Source organism: Ailuropoda melanoleuca, chromosome 16 (assembly GCF_002007445.2).
Source record: "Ailuropoda melanoleuca isolate Jingjing chromosome 16, ASM200744v2, whole genome shotgun sequence".
NCBI lineage: Eukaryota > Metazoa > Chordata > Mammalia > Carnivora > Ursidae > Ailuropoda > Ailuropoda melanoleuca.
The window spans coordinates 42,442,127-42,469,834 of record NC_048233.1 but is presented as its reverse complement, the minus strand read 5'-3'; the positions used below and the strand labels follow the sequence as shown (position 1 = coordinate 42,469,834).

At 55.2% G+C, this 27,708-nt stretch overlaps 2 protein-coding genes across 2 annotated transcripts; both read left to right on the top strand.

Annotated features, from left to right (window-relative positions):
- Nucleotides 1-243: 243 nt before the first annotated feature.
- On the top strand, nt 244-7,875 carry KRT78 (keratin 78). The gene is made up of 9 exons (XM_002923271.3): nt 244-760; nt 1,179-1,393; nt 2,424-2,484; nt 2,955-3,050; nt 3,924-4,088; nt 4,437-4,562; nt 6,864-7,084; nt 7,329-7,363; nt 7,445-7,875. The coding sequence occupies exons 1-9, from the start codon at nt 392-394 to the stop codon at nt 7,708-7,710; spliced, it is 1,554 nt and encodes a 517-aa protein (XP_002923317.2). The 5' UTR covers nt 244-391; the 3' UTR covers nt 7,711-7,875.
- A 4,993-nt stretch (nt 7,876-12,868) lies between these two features.
- KRT79 (keratin 79) lies at nt 12,869-25,386 on the top strand. Its single transcript, XM_002923246.4, has 9 exons — nt 12,869-13,516; nt 15,749-15,969; nt 17,021-17,081; nt 17,203-17,298; nt 22,339-22,503; nt 22,700-22,825; nt 23,491-23,711; nt 24,387-24,421; nt 24,702-25,386. Exons 1-9 carry the CDS (start codon nt 13,040-13,042, stop codon nt 24,905-24,907), a joined length of 1,608 nt encoding a protein of 535 aa, XP_002923292.1. The 5' UTR covers nt 12,869-13,039; the 3' UTR covers nt 24,908-25,386.
- Nucleotides 25,387-27,708: the final 2,322 nt, after the last annotated feature.

Below are 27,708 nucleotides of genomic sequence, written 5' to 3'. Positions count from 1 at the left end.
CTCCTTCTCCAGGAAAACTTCCTTGAATGACTCTCAGTGACTGCTCGGGGCCCTCGCTCCCCACCCCCAGCACTGGAGTCCAGGTCTCTGGCTGGTTCCTTTCCTCGTCTTTGGGGCTCGCCCAGCTCTCCGGCCGGCCTGGGAGCTCCGAGGGCAGGGTCTGGGCCTCCTCTCCCTTGGCCTCCGCATGTGTTGGGCCCCTGTTCTCCAGGCGTGTCAGAATAGGTCAGCAGGAGCCAGTGACAGACACAGTCAGGCCACGAGCATCTTGCTCCCCGAGGCCCAGCCCAGGCCCGGGAGGGGATAAAAGTCTCGTGCTGGGGCCTCGGGGCAGGAACTCACACACCCCGATGATCGTCTGTCTGCAGCCGTGTGACCTTCCATCTCTGCCATGTCTCGCTCGTCGTGCCAGGCCCGGAGGGGCTTCAGCGCTCGCTCAGCCTGTTCTGCTCGCCCGGGGGGCCGCAGTGGCGGGGGCAGCTTCAGCAATAAGAGCTTCAGTTCCTTCGGGGGGTGCAGAGCAGGCTTTCGTGGGAGGGCTTGGGGATCAGGGGGAGGACCTGGGGTGCGGTTTGGGGTGGGCCGTGGTGGGCCCGGGCTTTCCTTGTGCCCTCCGGGAGGCATCCGGGAAGTGACCATCAACCATAGTCTGCTGACCCCACTGAAGATTGAGATCGAGCCCCAGTTCCAGGTGGTGAGGACTCAGGAGACCCAAGAGATCAGAACCCTCAACGACCAGTTTGCTTCCTTCATTGACAAGGTGAGGGTCCACTCAGCTAAGCCCCTGTCTCTGCCTCCCTCGGAGGAACTGTTCTCGATGGATTTGGGAATGGGTAAGTCTGCCCTGCTACCACTTTTCTCATCACTTCTGCAGTAAAGAAAGTCCTTCCTGGGGTCTAACTGCAGGCTCTCTGGTTATGCGGAGGCCCCGCTGGTCTATGGTTGGGGCTCAGGAACAGAGAAGAGCCGTTCAGCAGTAGACCCTCTCCCGTTAGCCGTTCCCCATCATTTTGATGCGCTCAGAGTCTCCTGGGAGGGCACGAGGATTCCCCTACCCAGGCTGGATTGGGGGGTAGGGGAAAGGAGGGCGGACAGGAGGCCCCCTGAGGCTTTCCTTGCCAGAGCCTGTGGCCGGGGAGTCCCACGGGAGCCTCAGGGAGCCTCTGCTTGGGCCCCAGGTGCGCTTCCTGGAGCAGCAGAACAAGGTCCTGGAGACCAAGTGGGGGCTGCTGCAGCAGCTGGGGGAGAGCGACAGCGCCCCGGCCCTGGAGTCTTTCTTTGAGGGCTACCTGGCCCAGCTCACGTGGCGACTGGAGCAGCTCCGGAGTGAACGAAAGGCTGTGGATGCTGAGCTGAAGTCCTGCCAGGACCAGGAGGAGGAGTATAAGGCCAAGTAGGCAAAACCCAGTGCGCCATGGGGCCCGGGTGGGGTCCGGGAGGGTTTGGATCGGGGCTGGCAGCTGGAGGGCCTCCCCCATGCTGAGCTGCCGGAGACACAGGACTGGCCTCCCCTTCGCAGCCCATTCCCTCTGATTCCCGGGTGCCCCCCCATGGCAGGTGAGGAGGCCGCACAGTCCCCCATGCCCAGGTCTGGAGAGCGTCGGTTCCAACAGACCCAGCTGTGAGGGCCATGTTTCGGGTCAGGGCTGGGAGGGGCTTCTTCAAACAACGGCTCAGCGGGTTTTTCCTCGATAAATTCCTGTTGAGCAGGCTGTAGGTTACGGTGACTCAGATGTTCTCTGGTCTGGTGGTGGAAGGGAATCCATTTAGTGGGACCATCCCCAGGCGTGTGGCATGATTCACAGCTGGGCTGTGTTTCTGGGTTCCCCACCAAGGTCACTTGGTGGTATGGAGAGAGCCCCGGACTAACAGGAAGCTTGGGTTTGGTGGCTGCGAGCCACACAGCGACCCTTTTACCTTTGCCAGCCTCAGTTTCCCATCTGTAAGCTGGGAGCATATCACCTTCCATTCTTACCACCCAGGGCCATTGCGAGGATGGCATGGGAGGTGGAGCAGGTGCTGGAAAGAGCCCAGAGGAGCTGGGTTTAGCTCTGCTGGGGCCACCTAATTACTGATGACTTGGGCAAGCCGTGTCATCTCTCCGACGAAAGCCAAACCGCCTGCTTCACATGATGATTGTGAGCAGCGAGTGAGAAAAGGTGTTGGGATGTGCCTTGGAGACGTGAAGGAAAGTGGCCTCATGTGGTTAAGTGGACATGAGCTGCAGGAGTGGAGACGGACGTAGCCAGGATGTAACAATGACTTCCTGATAGGAAAGGCTGAGGAGCGGGCTGGTTATGTGTCTTGCTTGGGAGCGCCTAACGGGGGCAAGGGGGGTCTTTTCAGGGAGGTCGGGCTCGGAGGAGAGGCATGGGCTCTGATCTCCCAACCTCAGGCAGCGTCCCTCTGTACCTATTTGACAGGTATGAGGAGGAGGCCCACAGGCGCGCCACAGCTGAGAACGACTTTGTGGTCCTAAAAAAGGTGAGGGTGGCGGTCAGCTGCTTCACTGGGATCCCGAGCACCCACCATGCACAAAGCCCAGTCCTGGGCTGGGACGGCGTTGGGTGGGAGAGCCTAACGCAGCACATGGCATCAGGCTGCCCGCAGGGGACCCCCAGGGAAATGGGACACCTATGTCGACACAGGGACCCCAGAACAAGATCTGATGGATGGACCATATGATGAGCTCTGGGTGTCACTGTGGGAGAGGGTGGGGAGGGAGTGGAAGATGCAGAACTGGTTGAGAGTAATCAGGGAAAGCTTCCTGAAGGCGGTGTGTGCCAGTGTCAGGCAAAAAGGAGAGCAGGGCGAGGGGGGCTGGAGGAGGAAGGACTGGGTCTCCGGGGAGAGCTGCGGGTGAGCATTGAGCACTGTGCGAACAGAACTCCTGAGCCAGAGTGGGACTCACAAATAGGAAGTGGGGTACATGGTTTCTGTCTTCCTGTCCCCAGGATGTGGATGGGGTTTTCCTGAGCAAGATGGAGCTGGAAGGCAAGCTGGCGTCTCTGCGAGAGTACATCTGCTTCTTGAGGCAACTCTATGCAGAAGTGAGGGTCTGCCAAGTGCAGGGCGGTCTGCTGAGGGCCGGCGGGAGTGAGGGGAGGGGACAGGGCCAGCAGCCTCCCTGGCTACAGTGGGAGTGGCCAGGAGGCAACGCCTGGTTAGGGTGACTTAGATCCAGTCATTCAGTCATTTGACAAACAAACATCGAGAATGTACTGCGTGGACTGGTAGCCACTGGAGATACACTAGTGAATAACCAGGCAAAAATCACGACGTTTACTGTCTGTTGGGAGACAGACAGTAAACAATAGACCTAGTAAAGAAGTAAATTATATAATATGTTAGAAGGTGATCTATGCTACGGCAAACAGGAAAACTGCTATGGCAAACAGGGACAGGGGGCTTAGGAACGTGTGTGGGGCGGTAGGGCAGGTGGTAATTTCAAATAGGGCGGTCAGAGTGGCCTTCTTTAGAAGATAAAGTTAGGGCAAAAATTGGAAGGAGGTGAGGAAGTTAAGCAGGCGGCTGGAACCAGAGGTTCCAGGCAGAGGGAAGGGCCACCAGGGGCGCGCTGGTATCTTTGTGGAAGTAAGGGGGCCATGGGGGTTGGAGGAGGAGAAGGAGAGCGAGAGGGTGTGATAAGCAGTCAGAGGAGTGATGGGGACCAGGAGATTTCGAGCTTGCAGGCCACTTACCTTTCATGTCCAAGCTGCTAGGGGCATTAGACGTCACCTCCTACAAACCTTATTTCCAGATGAGGACACAACAGGGGGCAGGGCGTGCTCAACCACCCAGTGGAATGAGGGCTGCCCCTGATGGAGTCATGGGCAGGAAGTCAGGCATCCTGCCCCCCTGCCTGGGGCTCCAGGGGGAAAGGGAGTGGGGGCAGGTGGACACTGAGTCAGTCTTCCCTGTAGGAGCTGGGCCAGCTCCAGACCCAGGCCAGCGACACGTCCGTGGTGCTGTCCATGGACAACAACCGAGGCTTGGACTTCAGCGACATCATCGCCGAGGTCCGTGCCCGGTACGAGGAGATCGCCCGGAGCAGCAAAGCCGAGGCGGAGACGCTGTACCAGACGAAGGTGCCAGAACAGGGGGCAGCACGGGGCGGGAAGATGCTGGGACTCCCTGCCCACTCCCCACAGTGGTCGTCCGCCTGGGTCCCCTTGGGGCAGTTCTGATAACCTCCCTGGAGCTCCAGGGTGGCACGGCCACTTCCCGTCTCCAGGAGGGGGGCAGTGCAGGGAAACGGGGCGAGACCAGCCCGGACTGTTGCAAGCTCATCCCACCGTGTCCTCGCTTCAGCGTTTAACTCGCGTTCCAAGTGAGGACGTGAGGAGGCACAGAACTGGGGACGTGGTGTTTCTCATGGTCCTGGGGTCAGAGGCGAGGGTCCTCTCAACCAATGGTGTCACCTCCGTCCCCCTCAGTACCAGGAGCTTCAGGCGTCTGCCCGGCTTCATGGGGACAGCATGAAGCAAACCAAAGTCCAGATCTCTCAGCTGCAGCAGACGAGCCAGAGGCTGCAGAGTCAGATCGAGAACCTCAAGAAGCAGGTGAGGCTCCCAGAGCCCCCCAGGCCCCCTTGCTGTGACCTGTGTGCCAGGGTCACTGCTGGCTTTGTGCGCAGGTTTCGTAACTAGCTGGAGTTTTGGATACTGTGGGTGGAGAGAACCTCAAGCCCCATTGTGGAGGAATTTGGCCTCCCTCCCACGACTTCAAGCCTGTGTGCGTTCTGCACTGAACAACGCCAGGGGGCGCTGCTCGTGCTGCCTTCCATGGCCAGGCGTACATCTTGGTTTTGGCTCCTAGGCGAGAGGGTCGATCCATCTTTCTTGTCTTATTTTCTTGTCTTTCCTTACTCTTACTCCTCAAGCCCAGTGGAGACTCCAGGGCCAGGGGCTGACTTCCTGGGTCCCGTGTTGGGGAGGGTGACAGCTGGGACCTCAGGAAGCAGGTGAAATGGTGGGGGGCGGGGGACGGTGAGCCCTCCTGAGACAGATCTTTGCGCAGGTTGGAGGTGATGCTGTTGGGGCCTGGGGTGGGATGGAGCGGGCAGAGGAGGATGGAGAGGATGGCAAGGGCAGGGACGCTGTTCCTTGCTCGTCCGGGAGCCCTCGCTTCTAGATGTGAAGGATTACAGACGCTTCAGCTTTCAAGTCTCTTTGCATTCACTCTCCCCAAACCCAAAGAATCGGTTTTGGGATCCGCAGAGGGTTGAGAGCTGAGACTACAGAGTCGGGCGGTTTCCCCAAGCACTTTAGCTCGATTCCCAAGGCACGTGCATGGCTCGTCTACTCCCAAGCGGGGCCCTCCCGGGAAAGCCCTTGGAATTCAGGTCATTCGAAGCCCAGACTCGGTCTCCACCCGTTCCCACCTGTTCTCCTTTGGCATGCGATGGGGGACCGAGATGAAGGTGACCAGGTCCTATTATTCAGTTTGCTGCCACAGTGTTTTTGCCCATACATTTGAATTCCTTGCTTTGGAATTCCCTGGGGGGGGGTGTCTGTTAAAATGCAGATTCCCGGGCCTCTGTCAGCCTGAGGGAATCAGCCTCTAAGGGTGGAGCCCAGGAACCTACTTTCTGACTCAGTTCACCCAGGTGATTGTGAGTATCTCAGCCCAGCAGCCCGCACTTGGGAGGGCTACCAGGTCCCCACAGCTGGGAACCACAGCTCGGCCACACTGCAAGGTGCCTTCTCTGCCAGAACCCCCTTTGGGAACACAGTCTGCCCCTTACTCCTCCTTTTCCTGCACAAACATGATGGACTGGACTCCCCTGTGCCAGCCCTGGGCAGAGCCCCGCGGGCTGGGCTGGGGGACTAGCTGGCAGCTAGCTGTCTTGGGTTAGGGACCCAGCTCCGCCACTCACTGCCTTTCGGAATCTCAGTTTCTTCATCTGTAGAGTAGAGATGATGTCCCCCCCCCCCCCCCCCCCCGCCATGGGGTGCTTGTGTCTAGAATAGAATAGAATACTGAGGCTAGAATAGGAATAGAATAATGAGAGCCCTTAGGGAATGCCTTCTCTCCTGACCCTCGGGGGTCGGTCAGCTGGATGGCCAGTTAGATGGGGATGTTGCTTTCCTTCTGGGAGTTTTCTATCAGATCAGAGAGATAAGTACAGAGTGTATTTCTCAAACCAAAAATTGAGGCACGTGATTTGATATCCTTTAATAACAGGACAAAGTACTTGAACAGGTGCTAAGGGATGAGTTTCCTGTGGCTGCTGTAACATGGTACCACGAACTTGGAGGATTGAAACACCAGACCATGTATTCTCTCAGTTCTGGAGGCTGGAAGTGTGGACTCGGGTGCTGGCAGGTGCACTCCCTCTGAAGGAGCGGGGTGGGCGAGACCTTCCTCGCCTTTTTCTAGCCTCTGGCGGCCCCAAGAATCCTTGGCGTTCCTTGTCTTACGGCCGCATCACTCTGCCCCTGCCTCCATTGTCACGTGGCGTCATCCCTCTGTATCTGTCTCTGTGTTTTGTCATCTTTTTCTAGGGACACCATTCATGGGAATTAAGTCTCATTCTCCATATAGTATGATATCATCTTGAGACCCTTAACGAATTACATCTGCAAAGACCCTATTTCCAAATAAGATCACAGTCTGAAGTTCTAGGTGGACATGACCTTTTGGGGGACACTATTCAACCCACTCAAGGAGTGAAGGAAGCAGGAGGGGCAATGCTTTCCCTTAGAATGAGAGGAACCGGGGAGAGGGGGATGACCTTGGATAATTTTGAGCTCATAGGATTGTGGTCTACCCTGGGCTCTAAGCTCTAGCCACAGTAGTTTCTTTGGGAGGCCGTGCTGGACTTGCAGCCCCTTTCTCCCTCATTTCTACACCCCTTCCAGAATGCCAGTCTGCAGGCCACCATCACCGATGCCGAGCAGCGTGGGGAACTGGCCCTCAAGGATGCTCAGGCCAAACTGGCTGAGCTGGAGGCCGCCCTGAGAGCGGCCAAGCAGGACCTGGCCCGGCTGCTGCGCGAGTACCAGGAGCTCATGAGCACGAAGCTGGCCCTGGACGTGGAGATCGCCACCTACCGCAGGCTGCTGGAGGGCGAGGAGAGCAGGTGGGCACCTGGGAACATGGGAGAGGTGGGAGAGGAGGATGGACCGCGGCCCTGGTGCTCTCCTGGCTGGAGGGGATCCTGAGACGTCCTAGCACTCCTAGCCACTGAGGGCAGCCCATCCTGCTGGGCGGGATTTAAAATCGGGGCTGCGGGTGGATTTGATCTGCTGGGAGGTCAAGATACCTGGGGACGCATTCTTTGTAGCATTTCTGAGCATTGCTTCCTCTTCTCCTTTCTCTGCCAGGATGTCTGGGGGGTGCAGCAGCCAGGTCTCTATCTGTGAGTATCAGGGGGCTTGGGGAGAGTGGTCTCCGTGGGGAGCCGAGGACCTTGCTGTGACTCTGGTACATTTCTTGGCAGCTGTGGGCGGAGGCAGCACCGTCGCGTCTGGAAGGACTGGTGGTGGCCTGGCGGGCACTTGTGGCCTCGGAGGCGGGAAAGGCAGCTTTGGGCCCAGCTGCTCCAGCATTGTGACTGGGGGCTCCAGTGTCATCCTGGGCTCCGGGCAGGGCCCTGCTTTCGGCTCCTGCTCTGTGTCCGGCTCCGGCTCCGGCTCCAGCTCCAGCTGCCACACCATCCTGAAGAAGACGGTGGAATCAAGTCTGAAGACGTCCGTCACATACTGAGTGGCAGGGCAGCCACTTGCTCCCGTGCCTGCCCGAGTCCTCTCAGCCGTGCTCCCACCTCCACCACCCACCTCCCTGCACGGCCAGCCCCGTGCCCATTGCTCACAGCCTGAGCCAGCCCACAGGGGACTCTGCACAAGTCAATAAAACCACGCCTGCCTGCTATTCCCAGCGTGTGCCCAGTCTGGCCTTGCTCTGCGTACGGATTTGCGTCTCATTTGCCTGCTGTCCTCCCCAGGCCCAGGCCCACTGCGCCCTGTCCTCTGGCCAACCAGCCTCATCCTCTCCCCTCCACAGCCGGTCAGGTGGAGCTGGGAAACCCCTGGTGGGCTTGGCCAGCCAAGTATTGTCCTTTGTGGGGAGGGGAGAGGCCTGAGGCCTACTGACCAGAGCCTGGGGGCTGGAACCAAGGGCCCCCGTCCTAGAACTCCTCACCTGTCTCCGGACTGTCTCTCCAGCTCTCCTGTGAAATGAAGCAGGGCCCATTTCTCCCGGGGGGGGGGTCTTCCTTTCTCTCTCCCTTCTCACCCTCTTTCCCTCCCACACATTTTATTGAGTACAAACCATACTCGAGGCTCGGTGCCAGGACTGGGCTACACTGGCAGGCCAGATCAACCCCATCCTGCCCTCCTAATGGGGTCAGTGTCTCTTATTTAAAAAGTAATCTCTGCACCCAGGGTGGGGCTCAGACTCATGACCCTGAGATCAAGAGTTGTGTGCTCTACAGACCGAGCCAGCCAGGCCCCCCTGGGTTCAGTGTCTCGCCCACCCCTTCGGTTTCTGGGTTCTCCAGCATAACCCCTCCCACCATGAGAGCCAGATCTTCCTTCTGGAACCCTTGCTTACCAGGGCCAGAGGCCAGCCTCCTGCAGCTAATTCAGACAGCTTGTGTTGGGAGATGGGGGTTTCCCCGGTTGGGGGGGGGCGGTTCTTTGTGTCCTGTCCCTTCTTCCAGTCCCCTCCCACTGATGCCCTGGCTCCAACTTCATCCCGGGTAGCAAGCTGGGTCTAGTCATGTCAGCCCCACCTCCTCTCTGGGCTTTAACCTGGTCCCTCTCCTGGTCAGGGGTGCCCCCAGCCCGTGAATAATTCAGCACCGATGGTAGACAATAGCTTTAAATGCAGGTTCCAAGGGCATTTAGAGGGGAGGCTGAAGGGCAGAGACGAAGGTTCCCTGTGGCACTCTGCAGCTTCTCTGTCACTCCGTCCAGCAATTCAGCTCTGCCCCAGGCTCACATCTCACCCAGCATAACGGAAGCGGAGCTGCTGCCCCGACCACTCTTCCCAGAAGGCAATTTGTGGAATATCTATTACTGTTTGGGAATAGCCAATGGGCATCTCACCCTCATCCCAGTCAGCTCATCGGGGGGCTCCTGCCAGCCCTCTGCCCTGCTCCCTGGGATGTCCTCCACCGCCTCCAACTCCACTGATGTTTCGGTATCTCTTCTAGCTTGTTCCCTGGTAAAATAACTGTACCCTAGACTCAAGACAGCCCCTCATCCCTGCTCCTTCTTCTTCTCACGTATGCACCAGATTTTTCTCCTCCTGGGAACCTTCCCTAATTCCCCAAGTCTGAATGTGCCAGACCCTTTCTGTCCCTGGCACAGCCTGGCTACCGCTGTGGCTGTCCTTGGCTCTGTCTCTGTCTGGTTCTGGTCTGGGACCCAGCTTTCCTATTAGTCTGGGACCAATGGGCGGGTTCTTCTCCTGCACCCAGGATGGGGATTAGCTGCTCAGCTCGTGCAGGGGGCTCTGATGAGCACTTGGGACTGGAACTCTGCCCATCCCCTTATCTCTTGACTCTCACCCCATCACTGGGCCTGTGTGAACGTGAGGCTGGAAACTTCTTCCCTCTTCTTCAGGAAGCTCTGCAGGAAGCCCGGAGCGTGGGCGTCGGGGCCAATTGCTGGGCAGGTGAGGAAGGTCACCTTCTCCACCCCAGCCCCTTACCCCAGCAGCCCATTGGCTCCTGCACCGCTCCTCCTGTGTTCTCCCTCCCATGTGGCTCAACCCCAAACTCCACAGCCTGGGCCACAGGAGGTCATGCCACCCCACCCCCAGCTTTAAGGGGAGGGCAGCCCTTTTCTCAGACCCCAGGATCGCTCCATCGGAAGTGTCCGAGAAGGAGGCTCCTCAGCTTTCTGTAAGGGACACACGAGCTGGGCAGCGCACGGCCCAGGAACCGGGATTCCTGGGCTCGCCTCCCAGCTCTGCCACTTACTAACGGCGTGACTTTGACCAAGCTATGCAACCGCTCCAGTTTCCTCATCTGTGAGGAGACATTAGTAGTAATGCTGGCCTCACAGGGCTGTGTGGGGGTGGTGCCATTCAGGATCCCAGCAGGAAACAAAAGTCACCAGAGAAAGCTCAATTAAATGGACTTCGATGCCAGAAGCACCTATGGAGGTGTGGGCGTGGCTAAGGGAACGCGGAAAGGAGGGAGGGGTCAGGGGTGGACAGAGCCAGAGGGGCCAACCACCCGTTTGTCCAGGGCTGAGCGGTTTTCCAGGACATGGGCCTTTCAGTGGAAGCAGGGAGAACTAGGATGAGACATGTGCCTGCGCGGAGCTGAAAGACAGGAGGAAGAAGAGAGTGACAGATGGAAGAAGCTATAATCATGGAGGACAGCAGGGAGGAAGCTGAGGAGAAATATCTGCCCTCCCTTCCACCCTCCTGGATCTCCTGCTGGTGTCCCCCCAGCCTTGGCCAACCCGACCCGTGAAGCCAGAGAGCACGAAGGGAGCTGGCCACAAGGGGTCTAGGAGGAGGGGGATAGATCTGGGGTGGGAAGGGGTGGACGGAGCCCACCCAGCATGGACATGAGATGCACTATTGTACTGGAAGTGTCTGTCCTGTAGTAAGCGCTGAGTAAATGCTGGCTGTAATAATCGTCATGGTTAGGGTAGGAGGTCCTACCCCTGTAGGAGGGCTCCTAAGGGCAGCGACCATTTACCCGCTATCTTTGCTCTGGCTCGTACCCAGCCCCGCCTGGGTTGGGTGCTGTTGGGCGCTCCGCAGACACCATCAGTCGTCTTGTCTTGTTCCTCCTGCAGCAGCCTGCCTTCCCCTCGGCTCTTGGGTCCTACCACAGGGGGGACCCCAGGCAGGCGACAGTCTCCAGACACAGAAGCCCTTGGTTGGAGCAGCAGCGGAGGGGTGGAAACTGCTTTTCCTACACCACAGAGAGAAGGTCTGAACTTGGCTGTTCTGTGTGAAAGCAGAGAGGGCCCAAGGAGCCTGGTGTCTCCCCCACTCGCTCTGGGACCTCGGAGCCCCTGCCTGGCTGAGAGGGAGCCTGTCCCCAAGCAGTAACTCACAGAGTGAGCGCTGGCTGTCACCAGCTTGCCCACAAGGCCTGGCACAGAGTGCCAGGTCAACACATGTGGCTGTCATTCCTGGGGAGGGGTGGAATGTGCGGGGCTGACTCTATTCCCACCTCCGCGGCAGCCCTGACTCAGAGGGCTGACATCACTCTCTTCCCCAGAAGTCCCGCTCCCGAAGGTCTCCCCTTCCCACGCACCTGCGGGGAGGGATAAGGGAGGCTGAGAAAGTGATCACAGCCTCAGGCACAGGCAACAAAGGTCAGTGGGAAGTGACGGCTCAGTCCTGGGATTGCAGGCCAGGGGAAGTCCTTTCAAAAAGGCAGAGGCAAAGGAGGCCCAGAGAGGTTGCAAGCAGCCCAAGGACACACAGCTCAGTGGGGATTCGCCCCCGATCCTGGCTTGCCCAAATGCCTTGGATCCTAGCTCGCAGCGGAAGGGAAGAGCCCCTCTTGGGCATTAAGGGACTAATTCTTTGAGTGCCCCTCACCCCAGCCCTCATGGCATAGGTTCGACTTCTGTAGCGGCTTACAGCCTCTCCTCAAGGTCCTGGGAAAGAGTCCCGCATGTGCTCCTTTGTGCCCGGAGTGGGTTTGCTCTCCGCCTGCCTTCCTCGGGCTGTGGGCGCGGGCCGCTGTCTTCACCGTCGGGATGCCGGGGCCACAAGCGGCCAGGGTCCCAGCTGTGCTCTGGCGGCCTGGGCAGGAGCATGGCAAGTGCTGCTGCTACTCCTTCCCATGTGCGAGTCTCGGTCATCCCTCTGGGCCCATTTTCCAGCTGAAAGCTCAAGTGGGCGAGGAGGGCCAATCTCCAGAGTCACCTCCACAGCACTCCCTCAGTCCCGACGTTTGACTGATACTGGACATCTCCAAGTCTTCCTTTGGGGCTGTGCTTGGTCCCAGGAGCGTGACGTTGGGAGGGGGCCACGGAGGGGCCCGTGGGAAGTGCTTGAGGAGCCCCTGGCCCTTCTGAATCAAGCGTCAGGTTCCCTGGGAGCTGGGAAGATGGGAATGTTGGGGTGCTCCCCGGGCCTCTTGGGGCCTTTGTGGAACACATTTTTCTTAGATCTGTACCTATCCTGTCAGAATGGGATGTGTCCACCACCCGCCTGCAGCTCCCTCCAAAGTGGCCAGGTCCTTTGGGGGATCCTCTGCTGCGGGGCAGAGGGCTGGGGGGTCTTAGGAGATAGTCCAAGCGCTCTGTTTCTCTTCAGTCCCCAGCAACATGTGTTTTGCCCACGCATCTCCCTGGCCTCGGGGCAATGCCTGAGGAGCCCAGGCCTTTCCACTTCCTCCTCAAGTGTCCTGGCCCCACGCTTGGGCCGAGACCCTCCTTCCGTCCTTGTACCCACTTTGCTCGGCACAGGGTCTCCATGGACAATCTGCCAGTGGATGACAGAAGAACAGACAGCCCCCGCCCCCACCCTGTCACCTGTGTCCCCCACCCTGGGCCTGCTGGGAGGCGATGAGGCCGTGGGCTGGGAGGGTGGGCCTGGAGAAGGCCTGGCACCCTCTCCACAGCCCGTTGCCCAACCCTCCCTTCCCTTACCACCTGTACAGCCCTGGGCCCTGGGGCCTTGGCTTGCGACAGGGGCCTGGGCCAAATCCCACAGAACAGAGCCCCATTGACGGTGGCCATCAGGGCTGGGTGGGAGGAGACCAAGCCCGCCACTGGGTGGTGGGGGTGGCCGTGGGAGCCCGTATCATCCGTTCCAAGTCAGGAGAGCCCCGGGGGGGAGAAGGTGGCATCCTGCCCCACACAGCCTCGGCTCAGCCCCCGCTCTGGAGCACAGGTGATAACTGGGAGCAGCCCCTCCCTCCCGCTGGGGGAGAGGGGACTCCCCTGGCCCACGGGGCCCCTCCCTCTCTTCCTGGGGCAATGGGGCAGGAGTGTCTGTGAGCCCAGGAGCCAGCCCAACTGGGAAAAGATAAAAAGCCCATCGGTGGCGCAGCAGCTCACCGCGTTCGCTCTCCGCTCTCTCAGCCTGCGCTCCGGCCCCTCTGACGGCCATGAGGTCCTCTGTGTCTGGGCAGACGTACTCCACCAAAGGGGGCTTTAGCTCCAACTCGGCAGGTGGAGGAGGCGGGTCCCGGGCCCGCACCAGCTTCAGCTCGGTGACGATGTCCCGGAGCAGTAGCAGTGGTGGGGGGACCTGCTGTGGCCCCCGCAAGGGTGGCTTTGGCAGCCGAAGCCTCTATAACTTGGGGGGCAGCAAGAACATCTCGGTCAGCGTGGCTGGAGGGGCCTCCTCGGGGCGCGCCCTGGGAGGCTTCGGCTTTGGCAGTGGGGCCTATGCGGGTCTGGGGGCTGGGCGGCAGGCATTCGGGCCGGCCTGTCCTCCTGGAGGCATCCAGGAGGTCACGGTCAACCAGAGCCTGCTGACGCCTCTCAACGTGGAGATCGACCCCGAGATCCAGAGGGTGCGCACCCAGGAGCGCGAGCAGATCAAGACCCTCAACAACAAGTTCGCCTCGTTCATCGACAAGGTGAGCCGGGGGGGGGGCGGGGAGGAGGCAGGGAGGGGCCCTTGGAGCCGGCAGCGCTGCTAAGAGACGGGGTGCTGGGTGCTGGGCGGAGGCTGTGCACTGTGGGGGGGGGTGATGGAATGACTTTGGCGCCCTCTGGCCTGTGACAGTCTTCTGGGTCTTACTGTCCTTGCTCAGGTGAATCTCAATCCTGCTCACGAGGCCTGTTGCCGAGCCTGCCTTGACTGTGTTGTGTCTTTCCCCCGGTCCTCATTCACATGACCACATAGCAGCCTGTCGCACAATTAAGGGGTAGACGGTCCTCACGGCTCCTCTTGACAGGGTGGTCCTTAGTGCCTCTTGTCATTTCACAGCTGGGGAAACTGGCTCAAATGTCCGACAAGTTATCCAAGGAGCCCCATCTGTTTCCTGTTCTCTCAGTGTTGGAGGAGGCCTAAGGACAAAGATGTGATCAGGACATGATTGAGAAGATTGTCCTAGAAGAATTTACCATTTGCCTTCTCCTATTCCTCCTTGCTGTCCAGGTCAAGCAGCTCAGTCTGGGACGGACAGTGAAGAGGGTGGTCACCAGGACACCATGACCCAGGGGTGTAGTGCAATCTGTCCCAGGCCGGCAGCATCCTGACTGCTTCCCTGGCCTCCAGACAGACTGGATGGTTCTTGGACCTGCTCTCGGGCATTTCTAGGTCCATTTTGCTGCATTGGCTGCCTCTACCCCAAGTCCCCAGGCAAGGAAACCATGATGGGGAAGATCCTGGTGGGTAACCATACCTTAGTTCAGGGACCTGGGCATTCCCAAAGAACATTCATGTCCTCTTTCTCATGTGAAACCCACAGTGTCCCATGGGGAATAGGGATAGTGACATTGTGTCCATTTTAAAGAAGAGAAGACAGAGGTCTAGAGAGGGCAAGTGATTTGCCCAGGATCATACAGGCACTTGGAGGCAGAGGTGGGCCTGGAACTCAGGTTCATGGGCCCTATGGTCCTTGGCATTAAGAGGTCTTGTTGCTGTTTGTGGCAGGTTCAGTGCTTCATGGTTCCCAGGCCATGCGACTTTGCGCCTGGGGTGCTGTGCGGGTGGGACCTGGAGAAACCGGATGGCAGAAGGTGAAGCAAGCTGTTCCTCCCTCCTCCTCACCTTCTCCCCTAGTGACTTTTGGTCCTTCTGTGGGACTGTCCCAGAGGTCAAACAAGCAAAAACCTCTCTTAGGCTCTCAGCATCAAGTTCGAGGAGCAGGGGGTCTGTGAGGTTGACCCTGTCTGGTGTTTCTGGCTGGGCAGAGACCCTTTAGGGGACCCTCGTGAAGCCCATGCCATGAGCCCCCTTTTAAGTCTTTAGAGATAGGGCTGGACATCTATATTTAAAGTTTTTAAAAAAGCCAAATTTACAGAAAAGTTGCCAGAACAGTACAATATTTTCCTATATATTTTTTCGCCCAGATTTACCAAATTTTAAAATTTAATTTAATTTAGTTGAATTTAATTAGAATTCCAGTGTAGTTAACCCATAGTGTTATACTAGTTTCAGGTGTGCGCCCTACTGATTCATCACCTGGCTCTGCGCTCGGCTAGCGCCCGCCCTACTTCCCCCTCCCCCACCCCCCTCCGGGTAGTCAGCACTGTATTCTCCAGAGTTAAGGGTCTCTTTCTTGGTTTGTTTGTTTCTTTCTCTCTTTTTCTCTTTGCGTGTTTGTTTTGTTTCTTAAACGCCACATAGGAGTGAAATCATAGGGTATTTGTCTTTCTCTGACTTATTTCGCTTTAGAGTCACCAACTTTGCATCTGTCACACTCGCCTTCTCTTTCCCCGTGCGTCTGTACGCATGTACGCGTTTATAACACGCAGAAGCGCATGCACTATATACGCGTCTGCATTTCTAGCAGTCGATTTTGACGCGGAATTAGGGTTCAGGAACATTGATCTAGTCTGGTTTACCCAGGACAAGTGGGAAAGGGAGACCCAGAGAGAAGTGAATTGACTGTCACCAACTAGTAAACGACTGAGTTGGGGCTTTTATGCTTTATTAACTCTTTCAAGTCCTTGTCATTGAATTGAACAGTCTTTTCCAGCAAAGACTGTTCCCTCAGGAGCTCCTCCCCTCTGCAATGCATCGGCCATGCACTGGCCCTATGAGGTCCTGGTTGGGCACAGTGGGGACGAGGGGCCCAGTCTTGGGTCCCTCCTGGGGCCTGGGGATGGCACCAGCCCACCAGCCTTCTTGCTCTGCTCAGGTCCGCTTCCTGGAGCAGCAGAATAAAGTGCTGGAGACCAAGTGGGCCCTGCTGCAGGAGCAGGGCCAGAACTCGGGTGTCACCAGGAACAACGTGGAACCCCTCTTCGAGAACTACTTGGGCAACCTGCGGAGGCAGCTGGACACCCTCCAGAGCGATCGGGGGAGGCTGGACTCTGAGCTGAGGAATGTGCAGGACGTCCTTGAGGACTTCAAGAGCAAGTGAGGAGGACTGGACAGACCGGGGCCGTGTGGGGGTGGGGAGGGGCCGGTGTGGGCAGTCTCCCCAGAGAGGGTCACCCCATTCCCAGGCTGCTGGGTCCCACCCGGGGGAGTGCACAGAGCTCCTTCCCTTGGGTGTCCAGGCCCTGCCGCCATTGCCTCCTGGAGAATTGTCCCACTTATTTGTGTTTTGTTCATAATTTTAAAAACTCTCAGGTAGGGAGGCTAGTGTCAGGAACCTCTATGCTCTTATTACTCAGCTTTAATCATTATTAACTCATAGCCAATCCTGTTTCATCTATACACCTAATTGATTTTCTCCCTTCCCTTATTGTCTTGAAACAACTCCCAGCCATGTGTGATTTCATTCACAGATTGTACTGGATATGGTCAGATGGCTCATTCGCACAGCTCGACTTAATCGAACGTCAACATAATGCCATAACCACGTCTCAGATTTTTAAAACAGTAATTCCTCAATATCATCAACTATCCATTCACTTTGAATTTTCAACAGTCCCATAAATGTCCTAAGTTTTAAAAAGGAGTTTGTTTGAATCAAGATCCAAATAAAGGTCAGATATTATGATGAGTTGCTATGTATATCCATAATTTTAGGGCATAATTTTCCATAGCTTTCCCAATAACTCAATACTGGTGATTTCTAACCCTTAAAATCTCAGCCAAAGCGGTTGGAGAGAAGTGAGCTGTTTTCAATGACGTCCCGCCTGTCGAGAGTGAACGCAAAGATAAACCACTGTCGCCCCATCTTTGCCTGTTCCTATAAAGCCCCCTAAGGGCTCCGATCCAAAGAGACGGCTGCCCTCGCTTGTCTTACTGCGCAAATCTGTGCCCATTCTCTCAACGCGGGTGGGCGGGAGTATTTAACGACCGTACCCCACGTTTCTTCCCTAGTGGGCTGCATTACAGAACTGGTTCTTGAAGGTGTTCTTAGGTAATGTGGGACCCAAGGGGGCTTAAAGCCAAGTGGGTTAAATGTCTCAGAAGGCAGAGCTGGGCTGAGCCCGGCCTGAACCCTCCTCTGTAACAGGTACGAGGATGAAATCAGCAAGCGCACAGCAGCGGAGAACGAGTTTGTGCTGCTCAAGAAGGTGAGCAGGTGGCAGGGGTGCGGGAGCGGGTTCCGGGCTTGCCAGGGGGCTGCGCCGACTCTCAGGGAGGCCAGAGCCCTGGCGGCTGAGGCACCTGCCCTGCTGTCTCTCTTGGCCCCAGGATGTGGATGCTGCGTACTTGAGCCGAATGGATCTCCAGGGCAAAGTCAGCACCTTGACTGAGGAGCTCGACTTCCTGAATCATCTCTATGAAATGGTGAGATGGCCAACGGACAGGGACAATTACATTTATGTACAGCACTGGGGATTCCCCCTGGAAGTCTGATCTGAAGTCATCAGTGCAATTTCACTAACAGAAGATAGAACCTGGACCTTCCATTAACACTAGCTTCCACGCGCGAAGGGCTAAGGACGGGCCAAATGCCTGCCCAAACTTTACCTGCTCCCCTCAACAAAGCCACAGGACAGGTACCACTCTTGTCTCCGTTGTATAGTCAGGGACCCGGAGGCTCAGAGTAGCTTGCCCGTGGTCGTCTAGCTAGTTAGAGGCTGTGCTGGAATTAAGACCTGGTTCTTGGCCTTCAAAGTCTTACTCGTGCTCCTATGTTAGACTATTTCCCTTCTAGACCAGCTTGTAATGGAACAAGGGCTGGAGGAGCAGAGATGGGCAGAGAAGGAACTGAGATTCTGGGTTGGTGCAGGAGATGTGGGTAGTGGGTAGACTGCAGGATCCAGGAGGGTTCCCAGGAAATAAGGGGGCTTTGAAGACCAGGACGAGAGGGCTGAAGTTAACCTGAGTTGATCCTGGCCTCCTGGCCTCGGACTCGGTAGAGACCTTGTGGCCCGCCTTCTCTCCGTGCTGGAGCTCTTTCTCTAACATCGCTGTTAGGGAGTCATGTAGCCTTGGCTTGAATCCTCCTGGTGGCAGGGAGCTCACTATTTTTTAGGGCAGGCATTTTCATCGTTGACCAAATTAGAAAGCTGATCTCAATCGTCTTCCCATGACTTCTGCTTTTGATTGGCCCTGATTCTGCCCTCCAAGCAACAAGCCCCGTTGTCTTCCATGTGACATATGTCTTTCACAGGGCAACACTTTAGAGGTCAGGATGCTTCGAGGACTGACATCTGTGGCATATGAGGAAGTTGAGGAAACAGCGTTGGTAGTCCAGACTCCGGGAAACAGCGGGGCGGGGAGGGAGCTTACAGACTTGCAACCGGCAGCATAATGTTGTGCTGGTTCATTTGTCATCTTCAGAAGCCACTTCACAATGTTTGCTCCTTAAAAAACCCCCAGACTTTTTCACATGAATGCTTTCAAATGAGGCATGTATCCATTTGCTTCCAACTTTCTGGATTTGGGGAGTTGAATTTTTGAAACCAAATGCAAGAGTTAACGAGTCCCGTTTTTCCTGTGACACGGGATTATGGTTTCATCCTATCGTCTAGGAAACTGTGGGCACCCTGAAACTTGATTCCCCTATCGGTACGTTGGCGATACCCAGTTGGGTAATTGGATGTGTTCATGATGCCCCAGTCTGGGGTTCTCTGCAGACCTGGTAGACTTTCAGTTCAGTGGGAATGTTCATTTCAGTGTACATGACCGGTCAGCACATTAAAGCCCACAGGGCCAGGAACCAAGTCCTAGGGCAAGAGCTAGGTCTTCAATGGTGACTTTCTCCCAATCTCTCAATAATCTGTGGTTCAAATGGCTCACTACTTTAATGTCTAGTTGACCATATCATCATCTGGCCCACATCTTTCTGGCTTGTGTTCAAGAATGCCGTGGAAGGCTTGGCCAAACAATGTCTGTGATGGTCCTTTAGCATTTTAGTAATACAACCACAGGAGAAAATGAAATCCATTTGGCTTGGCCTTTCCTTGGGGAAGTCTTGCTGGCTCTGTGCCTCTTACTTACATTTTGTGATTCTAGAGGTTTATGGGAGGTTGACGTCAAGTTTAACCTGAAGAAGTCTAACTATCATCCCCTTGAAAATGAGGACATTTGCTGTGTCTGGGGTTCTGGAATCTTTCTTACTCTCCGTATTTCTTACGGATCTCCGGGAGTATTCATCCCCTGGACAATCCCATGGCCTTCTAGGATATGCTCCTTTGTTTGGCCTGGACCCTTGAGATCCCCAACAAGGCCGAGATCTCTCATACTTTCTGCGTCTGTCTTGGCTTTCCATTTCTTCTCCAGCATCCTGCCCTTTTTAGTTCTATGACTGTTCTCCTTGATGGGAAACAGGCAAATGACATAGCCATTGGGTTGTTGGGTTTTGGGGGGTCTTCTTTGGGTTAGCCCAATGCTGCCCCTCTGTTCTTCCCACCTAGAGCTTCCTTACAGCCCTTGTCAGCTGGCCTTAGCATTTCCCCTGGCTAATCCTTGGCTGTGTTTTTCTCCTTCTAACATCTCCACCTGCTCTGTCAGAATGGGGCTTGTTGGGGAATGTTCTGTGCCATCACGCTGATTTCTTAGGTGCCTCCCCACTTTCATCTTTATTGGGACCACTGATGGTGGTTTGCTGCTTGGGGATTCCTCGTTCTCTTCCCTTAGTTTCTTTTCTCTTTTGGGCTGGGTCAACAGTGCCCACCCCCTTTTCTCTGAATAGGTAGGAACTGGCTTTCCTGCTGTCTAAGGCACATGTCTGGCATGCCCAGTGTTCCTTTCCTTTGCTGTTGCTTATCATTGAACACCACATAATACTGCCTCACTTCCAAATGGCCCAAGAAGGATAAAGTCCCTGGCTTTGGGGGCCCTGAAGTCTCAGCACGTGGTGAGGCCGTGCTGGGACAGGGACAAGGTGCACAGAGCAGGCTGGGCCTAACCTTTCCTGGGAGGCCTGGGGGAGCTTCAGAGGAGATGGGATTTGAGTTGAATTTTGCAGGAAGGGCAGGAATTCTAAAGGAGGAGCGGGAAGGGCCTGTCAGCCAGGGCCCAGCCTGCACAGTGACGTGGAGACAGCATGGAGCACCGTGTGTCTGGGGAGCTGCAGGTGGGCCGGGCAGAGAGGGTCCGGGAAAACGAGGTGAACATTAGGTGGACAGGAAAGGTGAGCTAGGGGCCGAGCCAGGGTTCTTCCCTGTCAGAATTCCTCATTGCCTACCTGTGCCTCTTTGGGGCTGAGCAGGAAGGCCCGAGCCGTCGTTCCCTTGCTACCTCCTGCACGAATCAGCTGTGATGGCCAATAAAATCCTCGCTAATTGATTTCATGCTCTGGTTTTGGTCAAGCCAGATCTCAGGGAAATCCAGAGGGCCACCCACCAAGCCCTGGGATGTCCCGCAGGGCAGAAAAGCAGCCTCGTGGCCTTCCTCCGGCCCGGGTGATCCCTGCGGGATTCATCCTCTGCTCCAGTGTCAGTTCTTTGGCCTCTGGCTCCTTTCCTCCTTGCCCAGAGGCTCTCCACCTGCTCTTCCTCTCAGGATCCCTGGTGTCCGAGGAGACATACACCCGTGATCTACAGAACTCTTTCTTCTCCACTTGCATCAGCTCTGTTTCTTTAGAAAGCCTAAGCCTTTTATCCTCTTATTCTGTCAACCTTGGTGGGATCTGGTAGGTCTCCTTGTTTTAAAAATGCCATGCTCCGGCACGGGACTGCCGAGGGACCCTGAGCTGGGGAGGGCGAGGGGGTGATGCTGCAAGATAGCGAAGGCAGGGTTGTCACCACTGTGGCCAAATGACGTGATCTGTAGCAAATGAGCCTCATGGATGTCTTGACCGACCTTCAGAGAAGTCTGGGCACAGAATGCATTTTACTGAGCACTCACTGTGGGCCACAAATGGATCTGAATCCTGACATCAACCGCGCAAAGAAGGTATTATCAGGGGCAGTTTATAGAAGGGGGGGGAGGCATCGTGAGGCTTCTTGACCACCCCAGTCACACAGCTAGTGCATGGCAGCCTGGGGACTTGAACTTCGCTTTGCCTGTCTCCAGAGCTCATGTCTTGTCACTAAACCCACAAACGGTGACTAATTGGATGTTCTCCCCTTCCTCTCCACCCATCCCACCTTTCAAAGGACGGCGTAACTTCATGATCTAAATCTTTGTCACTGTGGACAGCAGTTCCAGCACTGGTAGCTCTCTTTCTCGATTTCTGTCTCTCTTTTAGTCTGTGTCACTTCAGGTTCTGGTGTCGGACTCCCGAGGTTTGAGACTGGGCTCCCCGCTTCTTAATTTGTGGTTTAGGGCAGGTTACTCTTTGTGCTATTGGAAAAGGGCATGTAGTGAGTTGCCTGTCAAGAGCTTAGCACCGCACCTGCCCACAGGAAATGCTCAGTCGGTGAGAGCCGCCGCTGTTATCATCCCGCTCAGTCTGTTATAATCCCAGTGGCTGCAGGAAACCTGGAGACAAGACCAGAGCACAGAAGGTGTTGATTTTGAGAGGGAAGGTTCTCTCCCCTTCGGGAGCCACTGAGGGGCACTGAGGGGATGAGGGTCTGATCGGAGCTGGGGTTTGGGCAGTTTGTCAGCAGTCCAGGGCGGGAAGGACCACGGGAGAGACGGAGGCAGAGCTCAGCTGGGAGCCCATGCAGATGACTTAGTGACAGAGCTGAAGTCAAAGCCAGAACACAGAAACCCAACCTGCTGTTCCTGGCATCTTTAAATGCCTGTTTAAAAGTCAAAGTCAATGGTCCTAGAAACCCAGGGAGGGCCCAAGAACATCACCATGGTCTGTAAATGTCAGTATTGTCTAGAGGAAACCACTTGGGATTTGTTGCTCAACTGACTGGTTCCAGTCTGGGCCCCAGGACTTGACTGGATGACCTTGGATCTGGTGACCTTGGATGCGTCACTTCTCTTTCTCAAGCCTCTTTCTTCAGCAGCCTGTGTCAGGACCGCTGTGCATGGCGGTGCAGGTCGTTAGCCGGCTGAGTGGAGGGTGGGGTTTGAGTCAGGCCCACGCTCGGCTCCCGGGTCCCCCTGTCTGCCTCCTGCCCAGAGCGGGGACTTTTCCCAAGTTGACAAAAGTGCCCTGTGCGCTGGTGGTGGCCTGGCCTGCCTCCCAGGACATTCTGAGGACGAAAGGGACTGACATGGGGTTTGGATGCAATATGTACACATTTTTCCCCTTCTTTAATCTCTTGGAAACCTGTAAATCCACAGAAAGGAATGATATTTATAAAAATGAGAGCCCCATTTCCCAGCTAGAGAGAATGAGGCCTTTCCTTCTAGGCCAGAGGCTGGTGCAGAGCCCAGGCCTCCTGATGCCACCCGGGGACCCTGTCCTTCATCCCTCGGCTGTCTCCTGGGGTCCCGGAGCAGGGGCGCTGGTGGCAGCTGTCTCTTTTTGTGCAGGAGCTGAGCCAAGTACAGACCCACGTGTCTGACACCAATGTGGTCCTTTCCATGGACAACAATCGCAGACTTGACCTGGACAGCATCATTGCTGAGGTCAAGGCCCAGTACGAGCTGATTGCCCAGAGGAGCCGGGCGGAGGCTGAGGCTTGGTACCAGACCAAGGTGAGAAGAATGGCTAGTCAGATGTGTGGGCTGGGACAGACACAGAGCTTCTTCCATTGTGAGAGGCCTGGGGCCAGACTCACCCAGCCTACACTTGGTGGGGGGGTTTGCTTTAGCTGTGAGGGTGGGCCTGGGGCCACTAGTTACCCAGGAGGCCCTGGAACTGACAGCTCACTGCCACTTTTTTGATCTCCAGTATGAAGAGCTGCAGGTGACAGCAGGGAAGCACGGGGACAACCTGCGGGACACTAAGAATGAGATTGCCGAGCTCACCCGCACTGTCCAGAGGCTGCAGAGTGAGATGGACGCAGTTAAGAAGCAGGTGAGCCTTTAGCTGGGAGCCTGGGGGTCAGGCCTGCGCTGGCAGAGGTGGGGACCTTCTCATTGTCATGCTGAGGGGTGAGAACTGCTCTTTTCCTGATGGATGGGACATACTCAAATGCTCGATCATTAAGATTAACACGCTCCTTTTACAGGAGAGGAAACTGAGGCCTGGAGAAGGACAGGGATTTGTCCAAGGTCACATAGCATATTAGTGGTGGAGCAGGTGGGACAATCTCCTCCGAGGAGATTGATCGCGTCTCCAGGAGGTCAGAGCAGGAGGCTGACAGTTCAAGTGTCCAGGTCGTAGGTGCTGATTTCACCTAGGATATGGCTAAAAAGCTTGGGCTTTTCCCCAGATCAGAGGGAAGCATCTGGCTGATGATGGGGTTATATTATTTATTCTATCTCTTTTGAGGCACTGGGCTGAGTTGCAGCAGGAGGGACTACGATTAGACTTCAGTAAGGACTTTTTCAGTAGAGCTACATGACCCTGCTTGTGTGATAGTGTCTCGTCTCTGAGATGAATACTTCTGCCTTCCTTCTTTCTCAGTTAGTTGGGGTTGCGGGGGGCTGGGTGGGGAATGGTGATGTCTGGCTTGAGGGCAGAGAGATGGATGTGATGACCCTGGAAGGTGTTCTCAACACCTCTCATCCCTTGGGCAGTGCCAGCAACTGCAGACTGCCATCGCAGAAGCGGAGCAGCGTGGGGATATGGCATTGAAGGATGCTCAGAAGAAGCTTGGGGACCTGGACGTGGCCCTGCACCAGGCCAAGGAGGACCTGGCCCGGCTGCTGCGCGACTACCAGGCTCTTATGAACGTCAAGCTGGCCCTGGACGTGGAGATCGCCACCTACCGCAAGCTGCTGGAGAGCGAGGAGAGCAGGTGGGGCCCCCCTCCCGCGCTGATTCAGAGGGCTTTCCAGCCCTGCCCTGTGGGAGAGCCCGTGTCCTCAGCAGCTCTGTGCTAGGGGCAGGGAGAGAAGGGGGGAACCAGGGAGCTGGGCTCCTACCTCATCACCCACAGGGGACTCTCCACTTGTGTTCACTGCCTCTGTTGCTCATCTCCTCGGTTGGCACGACCGTCAGTCATCCTGACGGTGGACGGGGGCCCTGCCGAAGTGAGGCTTCTTCTTCCACCACCAGATTCCACCGTCTTTGAAGTTTGAAAAAAAATTAACCATCTCTGTCCTTGGGAAAGCAGGAGATGTAAAGAAAGTCACGTGAGCCAGAAGCCTGGAAGTTTCGTTTTGGCATGAGCTTTGTCTGCTGTCCAAGACATGTGTGCAGAGGGAAGGCAGGACAGGGGAGGATGGGGCCACTTGGCCTGCTGTGGCTCTGCTTTCTCTGTCGCACCTGCTGGAAGAGCCACGAGGCCCAGCGCAGTCCCGTGCTTGTGTTTCTCTTGTCTCCTGCTCTTGTCTTGTGGACCCTGGCTCGAGAGTTGACCCCTGAGTTGAGCCACGGTGAAGGCAAACAGTGGGCAGGGGGAAGGAGAGAGAGGCTTTCACATGGGCCCCGGGGACCACTGACACTTCTCCTGGTCCTTCTGTTTCTGCAGGATGTCTGGAGAATGTCCCAGTGCTGTCAGCATCTGTGAGTATTCTGCTGCCTTGCCCTGCCCCAGCCCCAGTCCCGGTCCTCTGCTTAGGCCACTCAATCTGTCCTTGGCCAGAAGCACATTGCCCTCCACCTGTGCTCCTGGAGACAAGTTTGGGGGGGGTTCCCAAAGAATGAGCTTCCTGTCCCCCCCTCCTCCATCAGTTTCCCACGGTTCCACTGTCTGCTTGTGTTCCTGTCCCTTACTGGTTTCTGCAAGTCCCCCTCCCACTTCCAGCGTGGCTGCCCTGCCTCACCCAGACCCTTTGCCTTGCAGCGGTGACCGGCAACTCCACCACGGTGTGTGGAGGCGGTGCAGCCAGCTTCGGGGGCGGCATGTCCCTGGGCGTGGGCGGGGGCGCTAGCAAGGGCGGATTCAGCACCAGTGTGGGCTACGGCGCCGTCAAGGGAGGGCCCGTCTCCGGGGGCACCTCCATCCTGCGGAAGACCACCACGGTCAAGACGTCAAGCCGGAGGTATTAGCTGCCCAGCCTTGCAAGCTGGGGCCCGTGCAGTTTCCTCCTTGCTCTGCTCACCCCACCTCTGCTGCCCCCCCCACCTCCATAGGAGCGGGAACAGCCCCAGGACCACAGGTCCAGTGTATTTGCACGCCAGACTGCATGTGATCTGCATTTTGGGAAGGCTCAAATCTACCCACGTTTTCTCCTTGCTTCTACAATGTGATAGGAGGGGAGGTTAAGGCCACCACCTCTTGAACGATGTATTTGAGTGGTTTGGGGGTGACCTTTTGACCAGTGAGAGGAGGTTGGATTTCCCTCAATTCCTCTGTTTTTCTGCTCTGCACTCAGGGCAGGCTGGGGGAGGAAGGAGGGAAGTTGGGAGTGGTCCCGAAGGTCTTTCAACCTCCCCGGTCTCGCACCAGACCCAACCCCTCTCTGCCTCTATCCACGCCTGGCTCTCCTGTCTGTGCCTGTGATGTATCTCAATAAATGGCAACTGCAGCTAGCTGTCTGTGGCTCCAGTCTGTCCTGCCTGGGGACTGACATTGTCAACCACGTGCTCACTATGCCCCATATGACTCCTCATGCTGGAAGCACACCAGCTGATACCATCACCACTGTAGGCCTTGGCTCTTGCTCTCTCCCTTGTGGAGTTCACAGGAGAAGGCTTGAGGGAATATATAAATTGTCCAAAGCACGACCCGGCCACTGAGTAGCTGCCTAGTACCAGCCCATCCCTGATGCTACTGAGTCCTCTGTTAAATTCTGTGGGGTGCCGCATGATGGTTCAGCGGAGAGATCTTGGGGTTCGGAACTGGGCAGACTTGGGTTTAAATCTCAGTTCTGCCACTTACTGGGTGACCTCAGGCAAGTCACTTAACCTCTCTGAGCTCCAGTTTCTTCCTTCGTAAAAGCAAGGTGTGATGAGAACATGTATAAAANGTTTAAATCTCAGTTCTGCCACTTACTGGGTGACCTCAGGCAAGTCACTTAACCTCTCTGAGCTCCAGTTTCCTCCTTCGTAAAAGCAAGGTGTGATGAGAACATGTATAAAATGGGGCGCCTGGGTAGTGCAGTCGTTAAGTGTCTGCCTTCAGCTCAGGGCGTGATCCCGGCGTTGCGGGATCGAGTCCCACATTGGGCTCCTCCGCTGGGAGCCTGCTTCTTCCTCTCCCACTCCCCTGCTGTGTTCCCTCTCTCGCTGACTGTTTCTGTCAAATAAATAAATAAATAAAATCTTTAAAAAAAAAAAAAGAGAACATGTATAAAGGCTCTGCCTAATGAGGGTCTTAACAGGAGCCAGTGCCCTTTGCTTCCCTTCCGTCTGGCTCCTGGTTTTGCACCTAACTCATCACCGAGCAGTCCAACGGCTTCTCTCTCAGCCCTCATATCCGGTCATCAATAAGAATCCACATTTTCCCAATAATAGCAGAATACATATTTTTCTCAAGCACACATGGAACGTTTTCTAGGATAGATCCTATATCAGGCCACAAAACAAGTCTTAGCAAATTCAGGAAGATGGAAATCATACCAAGTGTCTTCTCTGGCCTCAAAAGTATGAAGCTTGAAGTCAATAATAATAGAAGGAAACTGGGAAACTCATGAACACGTGGAAATTAAACAGCACTTTCCTCAACAACCAATGGATCAAAAAAGAAATTAAAAGAGAAACAAGAAAGTATCTTGAGACAAACAGAAATGGAAAAATAACAAACTAAACCTTATGGGATGCCATACAAGCAATTGTCCGAGGGAGACTTATAGCTATAAACACATACATCAAGAAAACAGAAAGACCTCAAATAAACCACCTAACTTGTTACTGCAAGGAACTAGAAAAAGAACAACAAACTAAGCTCAAATTTAGCAGAAGGAAGGACTTGATAAAGATTAGAGCAGAAATAAATGAAATAAGGAACAGGAAAAGAGTAGAAAAGACTAACCAAACTAAGAGTTACTTTTTTGAAGAAACAAAAGAGAAAACCCCTTAGCTAGACTCACCAAGGAAAAGAGAGAGAAGACCCAAGCTAACAAAATTATAAATGAAAAAGAAGGTGTAATCACCGATAACATAGAAATACAAAGGATCCTAAGAGACTCCTCTGAACATCTACGTGACAGCAATCTGGGCTTCCTGTAAGAAACGGCTACACTCCTAGAAACACACAACCCACTAAGGCCGAATCAGAAAGAAATAGAAAATCTGAGCAGACCCATTACTAGTCAGGAAATTGAATCAGTCATCAAAAATTTCCTAACAAAGAGAAGTCCAGGACCAGACGGCTTCATTTCTGAATTTTACTGAACATTTAAAGAAGAATGAATGCCAGCCCTTCTCAAGCTCTTCTAAAAGACAGAAGTGGAGGGGTCACTCCCAAACTCATTTTACCAAGCCAGCATATTCTGATAAAGAGCCAGATAAGGGCACTACAAGAAAAGGAAACTACAGGCCAATATCCCTCATGAAAATAGACGGGAAAAATTCTCAAGCAACAACTTCTTGTGCTAGACACGTCTCGGAAGGGAAGAGAAACAAAAGCAAAAATGAACTATTAGAATTTCATCAAGATAAAAAGCTTTTTCACAGCAAAGGAAACAGTCGACAAAACTAAAAGGCAAGCTACAGAATGGGATAAGGTATTTGCAAATGTCTTATCAGATAAAGGGCTAGTATTCAAAATCTATAAAGAACTCATCAAACGCAACACCCAGAAAACAAAGAATCCAGTCAAGAAATGGGCAGAAGACATGAACAGACATTTCTCCAAACAAGACATACAAATGGCCAACAGACACGTGAAAAAGTGCTCAACATCACTC